The sequence below is a fragment of the Lepus europaeus genome, chromosome 12, assembly GCF_033115175.1.
Source record: "Lepus europaeus isolate LE1 chromosome 12, mLepTim1.pri, whole genome shotgun sequence".
Lineage (NCBI taxonomy): Eukaryota > Metazoa > Chordata > Mammalia > Lagomorpha > Leporidae > Lepus > Lepus europaeus.
The window spans coordinates 94,057,991-94,079,271 of NC_084838.1; the positions used below are offsets into that span (position 1 = coordinate 94,057,991).

Consider the following 21,281-nt stretch of genomic DNA (forward strand, 5'->3'; position numbering starts at 1 on the left):
AAATAAATAAATCATTAAAAAAACACACAGGTACTAACATATGCTAAGGCACGTGGGTGAACCTTGAAAACATCATGCTAAATGAAAGAGGCCAGTCTCAGAATACTGGGTGTCATTGGATTTCACTTGTAGATCTGTCCATGCCAGGTAGCTGAGTGGGTGCCCAAGGCAGGTGGGAGTGGGAACAGGCTACTAATGGGCACAGGACTTCTTGGAGAGTGCAGAAAGTGTTCCAGAAATAGACTGTGCTGATTGCATAACTCTGAATAGGCTTTGAAACCATTGACTGTGTGCTTTCAAAGAGGGAATTTTAGGGAATGTGAATTAGATCTTGATAAAACGTTTCTGATGGCTCCCTCCTGCCCCACTCCCGATTGAGGTCGTCCCCCTGGCGTGGTGCAGGCTCCTGCAGCCCCTGCTCAGAGCCCACCCTCCATCCATGCACCTCCCTTCCCACGGCTTCACCTGCCTCTGATGCTGCACCCACAGAGAACACGTTGTCCTCTTGGAGAACTCCTATTCATCTGTCAAAGCCCAGCTCACACATCACTCTCTCTCTCTGGCTTCCCTGCCCACCCCACTTAGGTGTAATTGCTGTTGTGTGCGTCCTCATTGCCTTTGAGAAAAGATGGCAGCCGTTTTCCATACCGTTTTATCCAGGTTTGTTTTGCCCCTGTCATGGACAGGGAGCTTCTTGGGGTGTGTGCCAGCGTTTATTTGCCTTCACACACCAAGCGTCTAGGAGAGGCCACGAACGCCAGGGGCAGGAGTTGACACTCCCCACCCCCACCCCCCGCGTGTCTGGCACTGCCGAGCTGGGTGCCAATGACCGTCAGAGATGAAAGCCGCAGCGTGTCCTTGGCGTCTTGTGTGATAACACCCATCATGCCCATCACACGCAGCTCCTCCGGAAATATGTGTGCAAACAAGGAAAAGGGGGAACTCTCCGCCCCTCCCGAGTGCCCTGTGCCTGTTACAGCCCTGCTGGCCCTGACCGTGCCGTCCAGAGAGGGATCCAGTGTCATCTCTGGCCTTCGCAGAGGCCTCTGCTGGGGGCAGCGCTCTGCTCTCAGCCCTACTACTCATCCTCCCATCCCTCTCCCTCTCCCCTCCGTGGTCGGCAGGGTCCGACCTCAGCCCCAGCTCCAGCCTGCTGTTCAGCCCGAGCCCCCTCTGCTATCAGTGGCCGAGTTCTTTGGGGCTCAGAGGGACAGTGGAGGGGAGATGATCCCCATCTTTCCACTTTACCACCCCGCCCAGACCAAGGGGAAGGAATGCCTTGCTTGGTGCCCATTAAAAGCTCCCCACACCTTGGGGCTGGCTCAAGAGCAGGCAGCCTCACCCTTCGGATTGGCCATGTCCCCCTGTCTAGGGAGCTAGGGATCTTTCGTCCTGGGATTTCCAGGTCAGTAACAGCCATCGGCGGCTTTCACTGGAGCCCTTTCCCTGGCTGGCCAGGGAGAGGAGGAGGGGAGAGGGGGGAGGTTGTATCTCTGTGCTTTCCCTGGGTAACAGCCTTCCCTTGTTCCCAACAAGACAGATTGGTTTGGGGAACACCCTGCCCCCATTGCTCGCGGTCCGGGCGCCTTTTGCTTCCCGCTGGCCTTTTGTTCTCGCGCCAGTTGTAATTGCCCTGGCTGCACAGATGTCTGGCTGCCCCGGCGCTTCGGCTCTTCCGCTTGCCCCGCTTGCCCCACTTTCCTAATCATTTCTGTGGATCTCCAAAGCCTGGGCGGGAGCCGCTCAACTCACAAGAGGCGGGGCCTGTGCTGGGCTGTGGAGCTGCCGACCTCCCTTTCCCGGGGCGGGGCCGGGGCGGGGAGCGGGGTGGAACCTTCTGCAGTGCAGGAGGTCGGGGTGGATGCTGGGTCTGCAGGTTGCCTCCCCTCCCCACTCCCCTGCCCTCGCTCCCACACAGCATTGCCTGGAGCAGTGCCTCCTGTCCCCTGCATGAGTCCTGTTTGCAGTGAACTTGACCATGGGTTTCGAGCACCTAAGGCCATCGAGATGGAACCAGGGCCCCTAGGAGACACCTGAGAGCTGGGGCCGTGCCCCCACCCTGCACACCTAGTCCCTATCCGTGGTGGCCAGCTCAGCTGCTGGCCTCTGGGAGGCCGTGCCCAGACATGCCTGAGAGAGGCCGGTCTTTGCCGCTCTCCCTGTGTGCCAGTCGCTCCTGGTTGCTGGGGTGGCGTTTCTGAGAATTCTCCCGTCTTGCCATCTCGGTGGGGCGGGGGTGGTGGCCAGCCTCGTGCTTGAGATAGTACATCCATCCTGCATTCCCAGTCCGGGTGGCCAGAGGCCCACTCTGACCCGTGGCTTCCTAGCGTCTGGCTTTTCTCATCTGAATCTGTTGATGATGTCACCGGAAGGGGACACTTTTGGACCCTTCCCTTCCCACTCTGCCCCTGCTGCCTCTCCTCCCAGCCCCCGTTGCCCCTGAAGCCCGCATGGCTCCAGTCCCAGGGCCCCTCTTCCTTAGAACCATAGACCCCCCAAGGACTCAGCTATGGCAGGCCTGGTCTCACATGCTGTCCCCTGTCTCTGAAGAATTATCCTCGGAATTATTCGAGAAGCACGTGTGCCAGCCATCCAACAAGAATTCTCCTTCCTGGCTGCCCCTTCTCCGCACGGGCTCCAGCAGTGTGAAGTGTGCCATGCAGGGCTTCTGGGACCTTGAAACACACACTCTGTGTGTATCTGGAATGTTTCTGTTTCCTTCTCCATCCATTCCTCTCCCCCGTGCCTGCGCTCATCCCATCCCAAATGGAAAGTCGAGGATCAGAAGGTGGGCTGGGGAGGAGTCAGGCTTGGGGTGGGAGCGCTCAGCGGTAGGCGTGGCCACCACCAGCATGCCCTGGTCTGGTGACTCACGCATCAGCTGTGTGCAGGGGTCTCTCTTACACACAGTTCTCACCTCTAACGCTGAACCAGCAACAGCCTGGTGGGGCTGAAGCCTGTGTTTAGGAACAGCCGTCATCTCGATCAAGTCCATAGGGAGAGGGACCGGGAGACTCTGTTCGCTGAAAGAGGAAGAGAGACGCAAAAACCGGTTTGGGTTTATTGGCTTGCTTTACAAATGCCTCGTTGTATTGCACATGGTGCTTCCTCAATTTTGAAAACAACAAGAATTCCCGATGCTGCCCCCCTACCCCGCCCCGCCCCTCCCAGTCTGGCCCAGAAACTGTAGCCCTCTGTCTGGAGATCTGCCTGGCAAACCCAAGTCTGGGCACGCCTCATTCACGGCAGGGGTGGCTTAATCGTATCGGACCTGCCAGGGCTGCAGAGCACGGTCGTTCGTTGGGCTGTGTTGATGAAGACTAACCCCGTCTTAGCAGCTGACTGATGGGATCGTGGGTTCTTGGTTGATAATTTGCCATGCGTTTTCTCCTCACTGACGCAGAATTCTGTCTCCGTCTGGAAAGGCTAAAAAGAAAGCTGTAACTCTGCTTTTTCCATTGACCAGTGAAGGTGCCCTGCACATCCGTGGTCGACCGAAACACTTAAAAAATATCGCATCTGTGCTGAATGCATCGTGGATGTTTTATTCTTATCACGGTAACTTAGAAAATACGGCAGCACAACCACTTGGCATGGCATGTGCACCCCTTAGGTCTGATAAACAAACAATCTGGAGATGGTTCGCTGCGTACAGGTTGATGCCCATAGCTTCTGTGCCAGTTGCTTTTGAGGGCCCTGAGCGTGCATGGATTTTGCTATCCATGGCGGGTGGAAAGTTGCAGAGGCCGACGGGGAAACTCTCCTTTAAGTCTTCATTTTCCTGCTGGCGCCGTGACTCATGAGGCTAAACCTCCGCCTTGCGGCGCCGGCACACCGGGTTCTAGTCCCAGTTGGGGTGCAAGATTCTGTCCTGGTTGCCCCTCTTCCAGGCCAGCTCTCTGCTGTGGCCCGGGAAGGCAGTGGAGGATGGCCCAGGTGCTTGGGCCCTGCACCCCATGGGAGACCAGGAGAAGCACCTGGCTCCTGGCTTCGGATCAGCGCGGCACACCGGCTGTTTTGGCCACTTGGGGGGTGAACCAATGGAAAAAGGAATACCTTTCTGTCTCTCTCTCTCTCTCACTGTCTAACTCTGCCTGTCAAAAAAATAAAATAAAATAAAAAAATAGTCTTCATTTTCCTGCACAGGCCATACTTTTAATCCCACTTTGCAGAGTAGTCATCCCTAGCAGATCAGATTTTTGCAGCCGGGGGGGCCCTAATTGACTCCCTGCCGTGGATCTCTTAACAAGACTGGAGTTTTCCTTTTCTGGTCCTGGCGCGTTTGATCCCCTGTGCCTGTGCCTGTAGCATGCATTCCTACAAACGTGAGGTTTTTCTGGGCTAGGAGCAGCAGCCTGTCCTCCTGTTGGAGGTGCCATGCCACCCTGGGCATAAGGGGATCGACTCAAAGTGAGCATTAGGTCTCAGAGAGACTGAGGACAAGAGAGGGTTCCCACGGTGGCCTGGAGGGCAGCGTGCCGGCAGAGGTGGGGAGCAAGTTAGAGCTTCTGTGAACGTTCCTGGGTGTCAGAGGGGAATGAGCTTGGAAGGGCATTGAGCTCACATTGCCTGAGTGATGGGTGGTGCCATGCTCTCTGCTATTAAGTGCTTCTGTGACCTCACTGAATGAAGCAGCCGCCTTAGAATGCCAAGCCTGGAGCAAAGCACTCTAAGACAGGAAGTAATGCTTTTTCCCTCATCCTGGAAGAAAACTCAGGCAGCTTTGATTTTTTTTTTTTTTTCTGAATTGTAATAATTGCCATTCACTGGGCACTTTGTATGCCCCAGGCATTGAGCTAAACACATCAGGCACTTGTAGCGTGTGGTTGAATAGAAAGCTCGGAGAGGTAGACGGCTCAGCATCTGTAGCTGAGTCATGAACCCCTCTAGCAGTCACTTGTCTTGATCATGAATCAGCAGTTAGGATAGGGCTCAGCAGGGGCGGCTCATCTCTCCTTGCAGCACCAGCTGGGATGGGGGTGGGGCTGCTGGGACTGGAGGATCCCCTTGGACGACGACAGAGGGACAAAGCCGGTATGATACACACAGATATGTGAGAGGGGACTCAATAGGCCAATTGGCTCACATGATTGTAGTGGCTGAGAAGGTGCCCTGCGAGGCCCAGGGATGCCAGCGGCTCAGTCCGAATCTGGAGGCCTCAGAGGGAGGCCGAGTGAGTCATTGCTGACCCCAGAGGCTGCTGTGTCAGTCCCAGAGCCCAGAGGCCTGGGAACTTGGAGTTCCAGTGCTCAAGACAACAGAATGAGAGAATCTATCTCAGTTCTTGAAAAAGAGACCAGGTTGCCTTCTGTGTGTCTGTGTTCTCCTCATTCTGTGGCCTGGTACCCACCCACACTGACTCCACTCACACTTACATGCTGATCTCTTTGGAAACCACCTCTCAGACACACTTCAGCAGGTGTCTGGGTGTTCCCGAAGCCAGTCAAGTTGACACAATTGACCGGCACAGATCACCGGCCACACAGTGGCAGGATGGCGCTGCCTGTTGGCTTGCGGATGTTGGGTCCACTCCCCTCGGGCCTCTCTGCAGTGCCGCCTGGGCCCTTGCACCACATGGCAGGGGAGTCCCCAGAGCAGGACACAGGAGCTGCCGGTCCTTTCCTACTCTGCTGGTCAAGCAGATGAAGAGCCTGCTCAGATTTGAGGCGAGAAGAAAGAGACCACAGGGGCTGGTGTCAAGGGGCTGACACCATCTTTGTTCTACTGGAAGCCTGCAGACAGCAGATGGGTGGGTCTCCTGCACTCTGCTCTGTGGCTGTAACCCTCCAGAGACCTCACTACCCCAGTCTGGGTCCCTGTCCCTTTTTCTGCCATTAACTAGACCTATAGCATCAGTGCCTAGCATAGCTCCAGAGGCCCAGGGAGACAGATTGCAGAAACAGCTCCCATATTAGGGTCTGAATGAAAGAGCAGCCTTTGCACATCCCTGGGTTTGAGAAGAGAAGACCCAGGGGTACCTGGTATCTTCAGATACGGGCAGTTGGTTGTACAAATCACAAAGTGACAACCTACGGCTGTGGCCCAGAGCCTGCTGCCTCTCCCTGTGTAGCCTTGGGAAACACATGTATTCACGGTTTTTCACAAAGCAGAAAGGCAGCCGAGTTGCACGGCCCAGACTAAGTGGCCCACAGAGCTTTCCCAGGAGAGGTTCGCTGGCCTCTGTTCTAGAAGTCAACAGTCAGGTGTGTCCCCCAAGATAGACTTCAGGTCTGTTGAAGAATGGATGTTCTTTTCAATTTTATAAAAAATGCCTTGGAAAGGCAGAAAGAGAGAGAGAGAGAGAATGCCCCCATTCACTGGTTTACTGTCCAGATGGCCACAACAGGTCCAGGCCAAGTTGAGGACTGGCTAAAGCCAGACACTCAGTCCAGGTCTTCTGCTGCCTTCCAGGGTCGGCACTGAGAGGAGCTGGAGCCGGAGTTAAACCCTGGCACTCTGATACCGGACTCGGGCATCCCAGCCGGTGTTATTGACCACTAGGCTTCATGCCCGCTCCACGAGTGAAGTTTCTTTTCTTTTTAAGATTTGTTTGCTTTTTATTTGTTTCAAAGGTAGAGTGACACATGGGAAGATGGGAGTTTGGGAAGGGAAGAAGGAGAGAGACAGGGAGAATTCTTACATCTGTTACTTTACTCTCCAATTGGTTGTAACCTCCAGGGCTGGGCCAGACTGAAGCCAGGAGCCGGAAATTCAAATCCAGAAGACGCCTCCCCCTCCTCCCCAACCTCTTCTCCCTCCTCCCCTTCTTCCTCCTGGTCCCCTTCTCCTTCCCCCCTTTCTCCTCCTCCTCCCCCTCCCTATCCCCATCATCCTCTCCCTCCCCCCTCCCAGGCTGGTACAGTTGCGAGGTCCATCAGGGGAGGGAGAGGGCCAGCACCATGCAGTGTCCCCAGGATCAGCGTCGTCTCCTTTACGATAGCCCTGGTTCCCACTCGCTAGACCTCAGCGTCGCCTGCCTCTGTCTTCAGTCCTCACTGCCCCCAAGGGATCGATCTGTGGCTCCTGTGTGATGGGAGAGTGAGCCTCAGAGTGAAGAGATGGCCTTCCAGGCACAGCTAGCACGCGGCAGGGTTTAAGACTGGTAGGGTTGCGGCCACTCTGGGCCTGTCCACACCACAGGGCTGAGGCCACACCCAGAGAGCGCACAGCCAAGAGGGCAGGAGAAACAAAAGCTGTGGACAGAGCAGCACCTCCTGGGCATCCCTGTAGTCAAGGGATTCCCCTTTCCTCGTGTTGTGCATTTTAAAAGTAATGGGAGATACCAGGAGGGTCACCTTGAATGGGGAAAAAGCATGAGGCCAGGCCGGGCTGCCTGGGAGGAGGAGGAGGAGGAGGAGGAGGGGAGAGGCTGGTCTTGGGGAAGTGTCCTGGGTCTTCAAGGCATTACTGTTTTATTTTCCATTGGATCATTCCGTGGGGGTGCCTATTGGACGGGGTTTCACATGGGTGTGTTGATTGGCTTGGGGCTCGTGGAGATAATGGGGTCTCCTGGAGACAGCCTGGCTCCTTAGGGGCTCAGCCCCCTCCTCTGCTAGCTCTGGGTGGAAGATGGCAGCTACCTTGAAGGCGTGATTTAAACCTGCAAGGGTCCCGTAAGGTAGCCGGGATCTCCTGGAGCCAGTCCGACTCTCCCCAGGGGCTCAGCCCCTACCCGGCCAGCTCTGGGGGAGAGCTTGCCCCCACCCGGAAGGTGTGACTTAGAGCCGCAAGGTCACACGTGCAGCACAGGAAGCTACTGGTTAGGGAGATGCCGTCGGTCTGGAGGCAGGCTTTCCAGCCACAGCTGGCAGCCTGCTTGTGACGGACATTCTGCCTCCGTCTGAGGGACCCGCAGACCCCCAGCCCCACTGGACGGCCTCACCGAGTTTCCTGGGTCCCACGCTGGGAAGGCCTCATGCTGCAGATGGGAAGTGAGGCCCTGAATCCGGTCTCGGAAGATGTCCCCGTGCGATGCTCAGGCCTGCAGACCTAGGGCCACGCGCACTCCGAGTCAGCGACCTGGACAGAGAAAGTGAGGGCGCTGGGACTTTTCTGGGGAATCAGCCTTCTGGTCATCAGTGTTCCATCCCACAAGCACCAGTCCCCTTCCTGGGAGCCGGTGGTGCTGTGGGCATGATGCTCTTGGAGCTGTCTTGCTGAGAGAAAAGGGTGAACACAGCATTTGTCTGCATGACTGCGCTTAATTATTACGTTTGTGAACGTACAGTAAACTCGATAAAGATGAACTTATAAAAGCTCTTATTGAAAGTTCCCTGTTGGGGCCGGCACTGTGGCATAGCGGGTGAGGCCACTGTCTGCAGTGCCGGCATCCTACATGGGCACCGGTTCAAGTCCCGGCTACTCCACTTCTGATCCATGCTATGGCCTGGGAAAGCAGTAGAAGATGGCCCAAGTCCTTGGGTCCCTGCACCTGCATGGGAGACCTGGAGGAAGTTCCTGGCTCCTGGCTTCAGATCAGCTCAGCTCCAGCCATCGTGGCCAACTGGGGAGTGAACCAGTGGATGGACGATCTCTCTCTCTCTCTCTCTCTCTCTCTCTCTCTCTCTGCTTTTCCTTCTCTCTCTGTGTAACTCTGACTTGCAAATAAATCTGTTTTTGAAAAAATAGTTCCTGGTTGTGTGCCATGAATCGCCACCACGGAGTTTTTAGGGGAGTTTGTTTATCCATCCACTTGATACCAGTTTAGTGCACTTGCTGTGTGCCTGGGACTGTGCTGGAGGTGGGGTGAATAGGATAGTGACCACCTCAGGGTGGGGGACTGAGTGCTGGCCCCCACTCCTGATTTCTGGTCAGGTGACAGACAAAATAAACCCTGCCCCAACTGCATGTGGTTAAATTCTGTGTCAGCCTTTTCTGCTTTATTAAGGTATTTGTTAAATTCATCACTAAATGTGATTTTTATAAATGTGTACGTGTTGTCAAAAACAAGAAGCAAAAATGCCAAATACAGAGCAGGTCCCTGTAGGACCGGGTATTGTGACTTCGTGTTTGAAGCATGGATTACCACCCTGATGATAAGCTGACCAGGTCTTTACTGACGGAGGTACCAAGGCGTAATCTAACTCGTGTACCAGGCGGCATGGAGTTCTTTCTTCCTGTTGCCGAGCTAGGATTTCAGCTTTAAAGATGGTCAATTCAGATGTTTTAGAGATAACCTTGACTGTTTTGGACCCCTGCTGCACCCCCCCCCCCCCCCATTTGCAAACACGATGCCTTAGGAGATGCTCCGCAGGTGCTCTGCTGCCCACGTGTGTGCCTGCTTGCAGAAGTCTCGTGGACACTCGGGCCTGCCAGTAGCCAGTACGAGAAGGGATTCACAGGAAGCCGAATCGGGGCAGTAACCCCTGCCTCTGGGATCTCAGTGTTGCAGGTGGCGAGCTGTTTGACTTCTTAGCTGAAAAGGAATCGTTGACAGAAGAGGAAGCCACGGAATTTCTCAAACAGATCCTTAATGGTGTTTACTACCTGCACTCCCTCCAGATCGCCCACTTTGATCTTAAGGTACGTTGCCCGGGGCGAGCAGCCAGGTGGAAACTGAGGCAGACCCTAGCCCTGGCTGTTGATCTGCTAAAACAGAGGCAGCTGGGATTGCGTGTTTTCTGTTTCCTGCACGTGTTTAGTAAACAGAATTCTCACTGTAAAGCCACAGGCTTTACATGTTCCTACGCCTCAAAGGGACATTGACATCTGGGTCTTCCTGGGGCGCTGGCAGCCTGCTCCGGCCAGTGGCTGGCCCAGTTTCCATCCACCTGGCCCTGGGTGTGTGCTGGGATAGAGAGGGTCTTGAACCCGGTTCCCTTATTTCTGGATGCACTGGCTGGTGGGCCTGGGCCTGGCTGTCGCCTGCTGCCCCGCACACCGAGCGCTAAGGTTGGCCACGTGGAGTCCTGGGTCTCCTGGCAGCGAGGACTATGGGAGATGAAAGAGAGTGACACGGTCACAGAAGGGGCTGTTTGGAAAGGGAGCACACGCAGAGGAGGAGGAGGTTCAGTTCAAGTTCAGTTCAGGACACTGCAGAGCCGGCGGGGCAGGGCTCGACTTCCTGTGCCTGCTCGGGTCCCCCAGCACGCCTTCACTCACACGCACACCTATGCCTCTGTGCCCTGGGAGCTGGGATGCCAGGGGTGGAAGACGGGTAGAAAGCAGGTGGAGACCCCGCCCTGGTGCTTCAGTCAGACTAACCCTGGCTTCCACTCATTCCCCCCCAACCCTGGGTTTCCCAGAACACCTGAGCTCCAGTCATCCCACCTTGCAAAGACGCCTTTTCCACCTGCCTTGTGTTTCCTGTCTCCTCCCCTGCCGTGTGCTTCCTGGCGGCCTCTGCCTTGTGAACCACTTGCACCTGAGTCTCACCTGTCTCAGGCCTGCTTCTGGGAGACCCTGGCCAAGTTGTCTGTTTCTCCTTCTGCTGGTTTTCAGCCACCTTGTTCCTTCTGCTTAGGGTTTTTTTTTTTTAAAGATGTATTTATTTTTTATGTATTTGAAAGGCAGAGTGGCAGAGAGGAGATCGATCTTCCATAACGCTCGTTCACTATCCAAATGGTTGCAATGGCAGGGGCTGAGCCAGGCTGAAGCCAGGAGGATGGAACTTCACCTGGGTCTCCCATAAAGGTGCAGGGCCCCAAGCACTTGGGCTGTCTTCTGCTGCCTTCCCAGGCACATTAGCAGGGAGCTGGACTGCAAGTAGAATAGTTGGGGCTTGAACCAGTGCTCCAACGTGGAATGTTGGCAGCACACCCACAGCGGCTTAACCTGCCATGCTACAATGCCAGCCAGTGGTTGGTTTTTTTTAAGGTGAAAGCAAGAACTACCATCATGTGGTCCTTGGCACAGCGTAACATAGTTTGTTATGCTTCTCTTTCTCTCTCTCTTGCTGTTTAGCCTGAGAACATAATGCTTTTGGACAGAAATGTCCCCAAGCCCCGGATCAAGATCATTGACTTTGGGCTGGCCCATAAAATTGACTTTGGCAATGAGTTCAAGAACATATTCGGGACCCCGGAGTTTGTCGGTGAGTGTTTTGGCTCCCAGGATCATGCCGGCCTCCCCAAAGTGCTGGCAGCTTTTGCCGCCCCCAGGAGGTCCTGTCCCTGGTCCACGTGGCTGGGGGGCGCGAGGCAGCGTCTGAGTGCCTGTCCCTTTCCTCCTAGCTCCTGAGATAGTCAACTACGAGCCCTTGGGTCTCGAGGCGGACATGTGGTAAGTAGCACGGCCCTGGGCTGCGATTGGCCACCTGGTTCTGCTGTTCTCCTGACGTGTTTTTTTTCTTTGTTACCGTGTCTAGGAGTATCGGGGTAATAACCTATATTCTGTAAGTATCCAGATCTCCATATCGCATTCTTTTCTTTCCTTCAAACCCACAGGTTTAATTCATCGTTAAAAGGGCAGCAGCGATCTCTTTAGTTTATGCACACTTTATACGTAAACATACTCATTTCACACCCCCAAAACATGTTGAGTTTATACCAATTAAACAGTTTCTCCTAATTCGAAATGAGTCATCAGCAAAAAAAAAAAAAAGCCTGCCTGTCCGTCACTGACAATGAAATAGAAGAAGGAGTTTTACAAACTCTGAGACACTGTTCCAAATTACCTTTTTAAATGAAGCTTTTGCATTAGGGCTGAAGTTTAAAAATTGGTATTTATGTATTTTGTTTATGTGAGAGGCAGAAAGAGGAGGAGAGAGAGAGAAAGAAAGGGAGAGACAGAAAGAGAGACTTGCCTATTCACTGGTTCATTCCCCAAATGCTCACAACAGCCAGGGCTGGGCCAAGGCAAAGCCAGCAGCCCAGAACTCAATCTGGATTCCCCAGGTGTGGGGCAGGGACCCAAGTCCGTGAGCTGTCACCTGCGGCCTCACAGGTGCGCAGTGGCAGGGGAGCAGAGCCGGGCCTCAATGCCAGGCACTCGGATAAACGATGCATGCGTCCCAGGCAGCGTCGTGACCGCCAGACCGAGCGTTCTGTTTGGGATGGTGGAATGTTGCACGAGACGTAGCTGAATTTTGCCATGACTGCCCAGGAGTCAGACCCCAGCCCTGCCCCGCACTCCCTGATGAGGTGTTCCAGGAGCCGCGCGAGAGCGTGCACGGTGACCCTTGGCGTTCGGCCTCCTCTTTCTTTCTGACAGTCTCAGTGGGGCCTCCCCGTTTCTTGGAGACACGAAGCAGGAGACATTAGCCAACGTGTCTGCTGTCAACTACGAATTTGAGGAGGAATATTTCAGCAACACCAGTGCCCTCGCCAAAGATTTCATAAGAAGACTTCTGGTCAAGGATCCAAAGTGAGTGCCCACCGTCATTCCTGCATGGCCTCGGCTGGCCAGGGTCTGGCCCCTGTTCTGTGCACAGCAGCGCTGTGTGTATCAAACCCTGGTCACCCTTCCCGCCCAAGGGCCGTGGGCTATGGGAGGCATTTCAGAAAATGCACAGGGCCTGTGTTCATCAGAATTCTGTGACTATAGCATAATGCCCGAGGCTGGGGAACGTACTACTACTTGTTGAGCTCCGGTTTGGGAGGTTGAAAGTCCAGACAGTGTAGCAGCAGCTCTGGGGAGGGCCTCCTTAGCTACATCACTTCAGAGCGGAAGGCGTCACACTGGTGGGCATGCGTGGGAGAACCAGCCAGGCGGGGAGCTCGCCTGTGCATCCCGCTGTCTCCCTGTCTTCTTCCGAAGGAGCAAATACTCAACCACGACCTTATCTCATCTAGATCATTTCCCAGAGGCCCCACCACTAGACATCATAGCCAGATTAAGTTTCTGCTCTCTTAACACGTTGCAAGGGGGTGGAATTCGGAGGGGACAAGCCATGCTCAGACCCCGACAGAGCACTTTGTACCCACTCAGCTGGTGCCTGCAGGTGCAATGAAACAGTCACTGAAAAACCAGGCTCACCTGTGGCTTGCTTCCATGATGTGGGCCCTGAAACTCCCCCACGGCTTTCCAAGTGTCCTCCTGCTGTGGTCACAGTTTCTTTCTCCCCTCTCTCCCTCTCTCCCCTAAAGGAAGAGAATGACCATTCAAGATAGCCTGCAGCATCCTTGGATCAAGGTGAGTCGCTTGTTAGGTGGCTGTTAAGATTGTTCGGGGCATCCTGGTATTCATTTGACCCCAGAGGACAGCAAACCGCAGGCCGGGCCTGGTGTGTTGGGGTTGCCACTGGTGTCCAACTTTTAAGACAGAGCACATCCTAAGGAGTGCAGAGGTGCCAGGGGAGGGATAAGCTGTCAGGTGGCAGGGTCGTAAAAGGTCGAGTCCACTTCACCCCATTGGCTTGACCTTTGGGCTGTCGGCCCACATAAATAATTTTTTTAAATTCGGGTGAATTTCCAGTGTGTAAATATCGTATCACATCTGGATTTCCAGCTCCTCCTTAGAAATAGGAAGGTGACCGCCACGGAGCCCTCATTTGGCATGGATTCAGGCGATGACCCATGTATGTGCCTTGCACTAGGGCATGTGGGATCCCCTGGCACGGGACGCCATTATGTGACCTGCTTGGGCCCTTCAGTATTTGGGTTAAGGAAACTGAAGTTGCTTCATGCTAAAGAAAAAAAGGATGGGGGCTGGCATTTAATGTAGTGAGTAAAGCCACTGCCTGCAACGCCAGCATCCCATGTGGACACCAGTTCAAATTCTGGCCACTCCACTTCCAATCTGGCTCCCTGCTAATGGCCTGGGAAAGACAGCAGAGAATGGCCCAAGTGCTTGGGGCCCTGCCACCCATATGGGAGACCCGGAAGAAGCTCCTGGCTCCTGACTTCCTCCTCGTGGCTGTTGCAGCCATCTGGGGGAATGAACTAGCAATTGGAAGCTCTCTCTCCCTCCCTCTCTCTCTGACTCTGACTTTCAAAATAAGTGATAGATTTTTAAAAGAAAATGATGGAGGGTGGAGGAATATGATAGCTTTGGGATGAAGTTGTGGAACTGCAGAAAGAAAATTTGGGGCAGGGAGAGAGCTCCCCATAGGTGCCTGGGGCTCTGCTAGGAGACAGGGGGATTGCTTCTCAGAGGCAGAGCCCCGTAGCTAAGTGGCCCCTGGGAAGGATGCAGTAGATGGCATTCTGGGGCTGCAGGCACGGTGGTCCCTCCGAGTTCAGAATCTCCATGAAGACCCAAGTTCAGATGCCTCATAACCAGCTTGCTTGTGGATCTTCCCACTCCCAAAGGATCAGTGTGGAAAGTTGCGATTGCTTTTGGCTCCAAGCCCAACTTTTCCCCCACGTTGCAGTCTTTGTGGATCTTACCGAATCATCCGCCACGGAGTGTGGATGCTGAGCCATCACCCCTGGAGCTCGCTGGTCATCGCAGTTTCTGAGGCTGTTTGTTTTTTAAAGCTTTATTTATCTATTTGAAAGGCAGGGTGATAGGAAGACAGCTTCCATATGCTGGTTTACTCCCCAAACGACCACAGTGGCTGGGGATGGGGCCAGGCCAAGGCTGGGAGCCCAGAACTCCATCCTGGTCTCCCACGCAGGTGCAGGGGCCCAAGCACTTGGGCCATCTTCCACGGCTTTCCCAGGCCACGGCAGAGAGCTGGACCAGAAGTGGAGCAGCCGGGGTGGATGTGGATGTCGTGGCTCATCTCTGTGCACCGCAGCCCTGGGCCCCATTGTTAGATGCCTCTGGCCTCTGGAAGCACCCCTGATATGAACAGAGGCTTTTTCGCGCGTTTCTGTTGGTTGAAAGCTTTGCATTTGTTGTTCAGCCTAAAGATACGCAGCAAGCACTCAGTCGAAAAGCATCGGCAGTCAACATGGAGAAGTTCAAGAAGTTCGCGGCTCGCAAGAAGTGGAAGGTAAGATTGTTGGATAAAGAGGGGCTCACCCTCCCGCTTTCCGTGTTCCGCTCAGTCTGCCTGGGGCTGGCCCCGTGGGAAACACCGTGCTGGGTGTGCGTTCACTCTGCCATCTCCGTACTTGACCCTATTTTCAAAGATGGGGACAAAAAACAATATTTCTATCTTATTTATTTATATCATAAATACAACATTACGGACATAGTAATTCTTCCCACCGTACCCGCCCTCCCCGATTTCCAAATGTGATTTTGTATTTTTTTTTTTGGCAGGCAGAGTGGACAGTGAGAGAGAGAGATACAGAGAGAAAGGTCTTCCTTTTGCCGTTGGTTCACCCTCCAATGGCCGCCGCGGTAGCGTGCTGCGGCCGGCGCACCGCGCTGATCCGATGGCAGGAGCCAGGTGCTTCTCCTGGTCTCCCATGGGGTGCAGGACCCAAGCACTTGGGCCATCCTCCACTGCACTCCCTGGCCACAGCAGAGAGCTGGCCTGGAAGAGGGGCAACCGGGACAGGATCGGTGCCCCGACCGGGACTAGAACCCAGTGTGCCGGCGCTGCAAGGCGGAGGATTAGCCTAGTGAGCCGCAGCGCCAGCCTATTTTTTTTTTTTTTTTTTTTTTTTTTTTTAAGAAAGAACAAGCAAAACCGTTCCCCAGGGTGGAATTTTCGGTCAGCAGGATAACATTATATCTAAATGCAACAAGCCACATTTTAAGGGAATTTGTTCCTTGTGGTAGACAGCATGGTGGGTACATTTCTACTGGAGCTTGTGTGGGTGGTTCTTGAAACTGTGCGTGGGTGAGTGGGGATGGCGTGGCCAGGAGCCCCAGCAGCGTAGCCTCTGCAGGGACAGTGTGTGGGGGACATGGCTCTCCAGGGCATCTGAGCCATCACGGAACAAATCAAAAGTTAGGGTTCAGCGAGGAGATAGGGTGGTTTCCTATGGCCAGGGTCATGACACCCAACTCAGAAGTGGGGACCCCCCCATTGGCTCCCCAGCACTGGGCCAACAGTGTACCTCATTTCTCATTTTCACACCCTTTGAATTTGAGGCGCTATAAGGCTTAAAATGTAGGGAGACCCACTATAAATTCTTTCTCTCTCCCTCGGTCTCTATCTCTTCTCTCTCTCTCGCATACATACACACACACACACACACAAGCGTTTTAGCAGTTGCTTCTGCCTTTGAGAGTAAATGCAGAGATGTTTCTTGGGTAGCATGAAGGACCCACCTGTTCGTTTCCAGCGAGTGTCTTTACGTCTGCTCTGAAGACGCCGTTGTCCACTGTTGGCGGCTGCTGTGGGTGCAAAGGACACAGAGCAGGTCCCTGCTGCCCGCTGTCCTCCCAAGGGACAAGCTCCGAAGGGTTTGTTTGGGTGACACCAACTTCCTTAAAGAATAAAAAATAAATCACAGACAGAAAAGGAAGTGGGGTGCCCCGCTCTGCTCTTGAAGTGGAGCGCAGAAGGAGGACCCCAGTGTGTCCTGCCGTGTGGATGGACAGCACCGGCTAAGCTGCTCCTTAAATACATACGGTCCCCTGCTCATGGGGCGCCCGCCCCTAGAGAATGCCACACCCAGTCTGGAAGACCGTGACCATGTCACTGACCTGAGCACCGTCACGTCCGCTCATCCCCCCCCTCCCTCCTCAGCCCTCTCCTTTTTTTCTTTTTCTTCCACAGCAATCCGTTCGCCTGATATCACTGTGCCAAAGATTATCCAGGTCTTTCCTGTCCAGAAGTAACATGAGCGTCGCCAGAAGCGATGATACTCTGGTAAGCAAACGCGGCGACCCTCTTGGGCCTCGTCCTAGGCCCTGTGGTTCTGCGAGCCAGAAACCCAAACTCATGCCCATGGTGCACCTGTGCACCCTCGTCTCGTGGGATGGGGTCCAGGCCGCTGACTTGCTGCATCCCATTTCTCCCTTTCTCCTCTTCTGCCTTTGATTTGGGTTGACAGTCTCACTCTGTGCACACTACCTGGGCCCCTACCCCCATGGCGCACGCACACGCACACACACTTTGATAGAAGACAAGCTAGCTAGTGAAAGAGAAAAAAGCTCCTTCCAATTTGCAGGAACTAAAGGGAGAGGCTTCTGTTGCCACCCACAGAAAGAAACTCGGGTGACAACAGCACGAAAGGGACAGACAGCCCACCTCTGCCCCTCTCCTGCGCCAGCCACTTTCCCACACAAACACCAAAATTAAAGAGTGCCTTGCGGTAGACCAGAAGGCTAAACATACTGACAATGGGTGAGGATGCCTAAGACCCTGGAGAAGAACAAGTCTCCACTTTTTTGTTTTTTTTTTTTTTAATTGCTAGTTTTTTGTTCGTTTGTTTTTACTTTTAATGCAAACTGAGCTCTTTGGATAGACCGGCACACCTGATCTAACCAGACTTGCTCCCACCACTGAGACAAGGGCCTCTGTCCGCCCCGGAGGTACAGGCACCTACAGGCACCGCAGGGAAGGCAGGCTGTAGGAACTCCCCATGGTAACTACCACAGTGGCGGTGGCAGCGGCGGCACCTCCTGGGCAGGCCCCAGGGCTGGGAGGGAAGGGAGGGAGCACAGGCCAGCAGGTGCCAGCTCGCTCTCTCGCTCTCTCTTTCCCCTGAATCTAGCAGCCTCACAGAGAGAGACAGGAGATGTGTACAAAAACCAGGAGGGAGAAATGCAAGTTGTAGGGGGGGCGAGGCGGAGGGAGGAGGAGAAGGCAGGCTTGGTTCAGCAGTTGTTTGGGGGTGCAGTGGAACTAGGGGAGAGAGAAACCAGGACTGTAAGACAGATCATGAGGGTGATTCAGCATTGTAAATTTCAGTCCTCCTGAGTAACCCACTGGGAGTGATAATAAGGTCAGCATACGGGAGGGACCCAAGGTCAGAGATCCAGATAGGTGGACCCTCTCTCCGAGGTCAGAGTCCCTCGAGGTCAGAGTCCCTCATCAGCTCCCAGTGCTGTGTGTCAGGAGGACAGACGTGCTGTAACCGCCTGCTTTCCTCCCTTTCTCCCCGTGGCTCTCGCCTTTGACCCACATGCAAATGCGTCTAAGCCACCCACTGAGACTGAGATAGAAAAAGCAAAACCGGCGGCATTCTCTCCACTGTACAAATATTATGAAACCTGCCTGGGGCTGGTTTGGGTTCAGGTCTACAAAGAGGCAAAAGCAGAGGTCAGAGAGCTGCTTTGTCCCTGCTGCCTCCGGAGCACAGGTCCAGTTCTGCACATGCGCTTTCCAGACTGGAAATCCCAGGAGAAGGCCAGCATTGTGTTAGGTGGCCATGCTTTTAATGTAGCCTATGTAGGAGATGTAAGAAAACTTCGACAGAGTGGCAAAGACTCAACTTGTCCAATAGCCCAGAAATTTTCCCTATATAACTGGAAGTACGTCCATTTTTCTGTTTCTGGCCCATGTCTTCACATTTTCCCCCATTTTCAGCCTAATTTTTTTTTGGTAGAATCGTGACCCACCTTCAGAGAATTTTGCCATGCTATTTCAGAACTGGACGAGGAAGAAGTTCAAGTGATGGAAACGTGATTGTTCCGTAACTGGAAAAATGGCCAATTGAGAATATCTTACTCAAATATTTCATTTCTCTGGTTCAATGGTTATTTTTTCTTTTTCCTTTATCCTGGAAGAGAGTCTGTGTCACACCTGAAATTTTCCACAGTGGTTTCTAGGACCCTATTTTGACAGGTTCCTGAGATAAAACACAAGGGTTTATTTGCCATCCCATTGTGTGAAATCTAAATCTTGAACGCTATTTACTCTCTGGGTTACAATGCAGGAGACACTGGGACCCTGGTAGATAGTAGGTGGTATTACTTTGCAACATGGAAGGGGTAGAAAGTAACCTCCCACGCCCTTCACAACCTTGTGGATTTGCGAGAGTTTGAGTAGTTGCCCTACCTTCCTCTGCACGCCCTTTGTAGCAAGTAAGCATTGATTTCTCTTCTGCTGATGGGCTGAGGGACTGACTCTCTCCGTCTTTGCTGTCTCCCCCAAGGATGAGGAAGACTCCTTTGTGATGAAGGCCATCATCCACGCCATCAACGACGACAACGTCCCAGGCCTGCAGCACCTGCTGGGCTCGTTGTCCAACTACGACGTCAACCAGCCCAACAAGGTCTGATTGTGTTCTGCCAGGCGTACGGGCAGGGGTGGGTTGCAGTGACTGGGCGCCTCCACGTCCAGAGTGGAAAGAGCCCCATGCTTCTCCAGTCTCCCTGCCAACCGGACACTCCCTACCATAGAAGAAGTCATTTGTAGAGGCAGGGAGCATCCAGCCTGCGAAATCATTTGGTCTGGCCCTGCCAAAGCAACCGCAGGAGGGACTTGAAATGCAATAAATCTATAATCGGCTCATTTTTACGTTGGCCCATGAGTGATGATATCCAAATGGCTCTTGGCAGAAGGAAGTTTCCCCAGCCCTAGTGTGGAGAGGGATCCGAGTTACAGACAAGGGCGCTGTTGTACTGGGGGCCTCCCTTCAGTCTCTTACCTGAAGGTCCCCATCCACTTGTCCTGCAGGGACCGCTGTCACCTTTGATGGTGAATCCAGAAGAGGAGGGGCTGTTAGGTCTTCTCCCTTCCCCATTGGGCAGCAGTGGCTCCGTGTCTGTTGAGACTTGGGGAGGTGTGGGGACTGCCTTGATAATGTAAGTTTTGTCTGAAACCTGAACATTTGCCTTATTTTTTTTTTTTATTTTCCCTTGTCCGTTGCAGCACGGGACACCTCCGTTACTCATTGCTGCCGGCTGTGGGAATATTCAGATTCTGCAGTTGCTCGTGAAAAGAGGCTCGAGAATCGATGTGCAGGATAAGGTCGTGATTCTGTTTTAGCACAAAGGAGTGATTTTTTTTTTTTTTAAGCTATCAGCAATCACACTAATAGTAACCCTAGGGGAAACTGCAAAATACATAAATAGGATGTCCTCATTGGTTTCTCACTTTCCTGTAGGGAAGATGCTTTGCTTAAATAGCCTGGGACAGTGTCGCGGCGTTGGTAGGAAGAAGCAAGTGTATGTCTTCCACTTGGCTTTGCTGTTCCACGTCAGCATTGCCTTGTACCCTGCCCCAGGCTTCACTCCTGGGCACTGCTGTTTACTCAACAGCACTGGGTGCCGCCTGTGGGGGAGTTTGCACCCCCATCTCGTTAAAGCCGCAGAGATGTGTGTGTCTGCACCTGTGTTGGGGCAGCCACGCCAGGCTGATGCATTTTGAGGCATCACTCACCCTGGAAATGCTGTTCACGGCTGAGTGACGGCTGGGGGTGGGTCCATGATCTTGCTTTGGTACCCCGTCAGCAGAGCTGTGGTAGGCCTGGCTCAGAGCCTTGGGCCTCCACTGCTCCCTCCACTTTCATGGGTTCTGTATCCATGGGTTCAACCAACTGTGGATAGGAAAGAGTTGAAAAAGCCTTCTAGATGCTTCCTTGTCATGAGCATTCATATTGTGCAAGGTATTCTAGGTAGTCTAGAGATGGTGTAAGGGGTAGGGGGAAGAGTGTACATCGGTTATTTGTAAATACTGTGCCATGTTACAGAAGGGACTTAGCATCCATAGATTTTGTTCCCCACAGTGGTCCTGGAACCTATTCCCCACAGAGACTGAGAGCAACTCTATGGGGAATTTTTATTTTATTTAAAAAATTTTTTTTCCTATGGGGAATTCTAAGGAGAAGTGGAAATGGGAGTTTAAGAAAAGTAAAAGCATTATTTTTTTATACTTTGAAATAATTTTAGATTTGCAAAAAAAGATTGCAGAGATAGTAGAGAGTCCCCTGAACCCCTTCACCCAGCTGTGCCTGATTGGATATTTTCTGCAGGCAGAGGGAAGTTGTCAAAGCTGTTAGTGCTGAGTGAGGCCGTCTTCCTCTGTGGGTTGTGGGCACTCAGGAAGGAGAGTAGAGTGAATCTGAGAGATGCGTGTGTTCAGATCTGTCCACTCACTGCACAGCTGACTCCAGGCTGGCTGTCCTGCAGGGTGGATCCAACGCAGTCTACTGGGCCTCTCGGCACGGCCACGTGGACACCTTGAAATTTCTCCATGAGAACAAGTGCCCGCTGGATGTTAAAGACAAGGTAAGTCTGTTTCTCTGCCTGGGAGGGAGGGAGAGGAGGGGAGAAGGGGAGGAAGAAGATGGCATGTTTGAGTGCTGGTATGCTTAGTGTCCCGACACCCAAAAAAATCAGGAGTCAGGACCAAGATCCTCCTGCAGAGAAATTAAGTTGGAAGTTTCTTATTGCCTGTGGCTTGCTCTGATATTGAACTCTGGCTCAAGCTGCAGTCTGCCGGTTAGTTGCCACAGTCTGCAAGTGAATTAACTTCCCCATAGCAGGAAAACTCACTGTTCCAGGAAGAAGAGAACCAGGGGACACCTGAGTCCTGATTCTCCTGCGGCCTTTTTTTAAAGATTTTATTTATTTATTAGATAGAGTTACAGACAGACAGAGGAGGAGAC

At 53.3% G+C, this 21,281-nt stretch overlaps 1 protein-coding gene across 2 annotated transcripts in view; it reads left to right on the forward strand.

Moving 5' to 3' along the window:
* Nucleotides 1-21,281, forward strand: part of DAPK1 (death associated protein kinase 1) — a 175,343-nt gene that overhangs the window by 118,534 nt on the left and 35,528 nt on the right. For both annotated transcript variants that reach the window (XM_062208524.1, XM_062208525.1), the window contains exons 4-14: nucleotides 9,384-9,522; nucleotides 10,903-11,032; nucleotides 11,172-11,220; nucleotides 11,306-11,332; nucleotides 12,151-12,303; nucleotides 13,026-13,071; nucleotides 14,729-14,818; nucleotides 16,502-16,594; nucleotides 18,825-18,944; nucleotides 19,544-19,642; nucleotides 20,803-20,901. In XM_062208524.1, coding sequence (XP_062064508.1) covers nucleotides 9,384-9,522; nucleotides 10,903-11,032; nucleotides 11,172-11,220; nucleotides 11,306-11,332; nucleotides 12,151-12,303; nucleotides 13,026-13,071; nucleotides 14,729-14,818; nucleotides 16,502-16,594; nucleotides 18,825-18,944; nucleotides 19,544-19,642; nucleotides 20,803-20,901 — 1,045 coding nt within the window. The remainder of the gene's footprint in view (nucleotides 1-9,383; nucleotides 9,523-10,902; nucleotides 11,033-11,171; nucleotides 11,221-11,305; nucleotides 11,333-12,150; nucleotides 12,304-13,025; nucleotides 13,072-14,728; nucleotides 14,819-16,501; nucleotides 16,595-18,824; nucleotides 18,945-19,543; nucleotides 19,643-20,802; nucleotides 20,902-21,281) is intronic.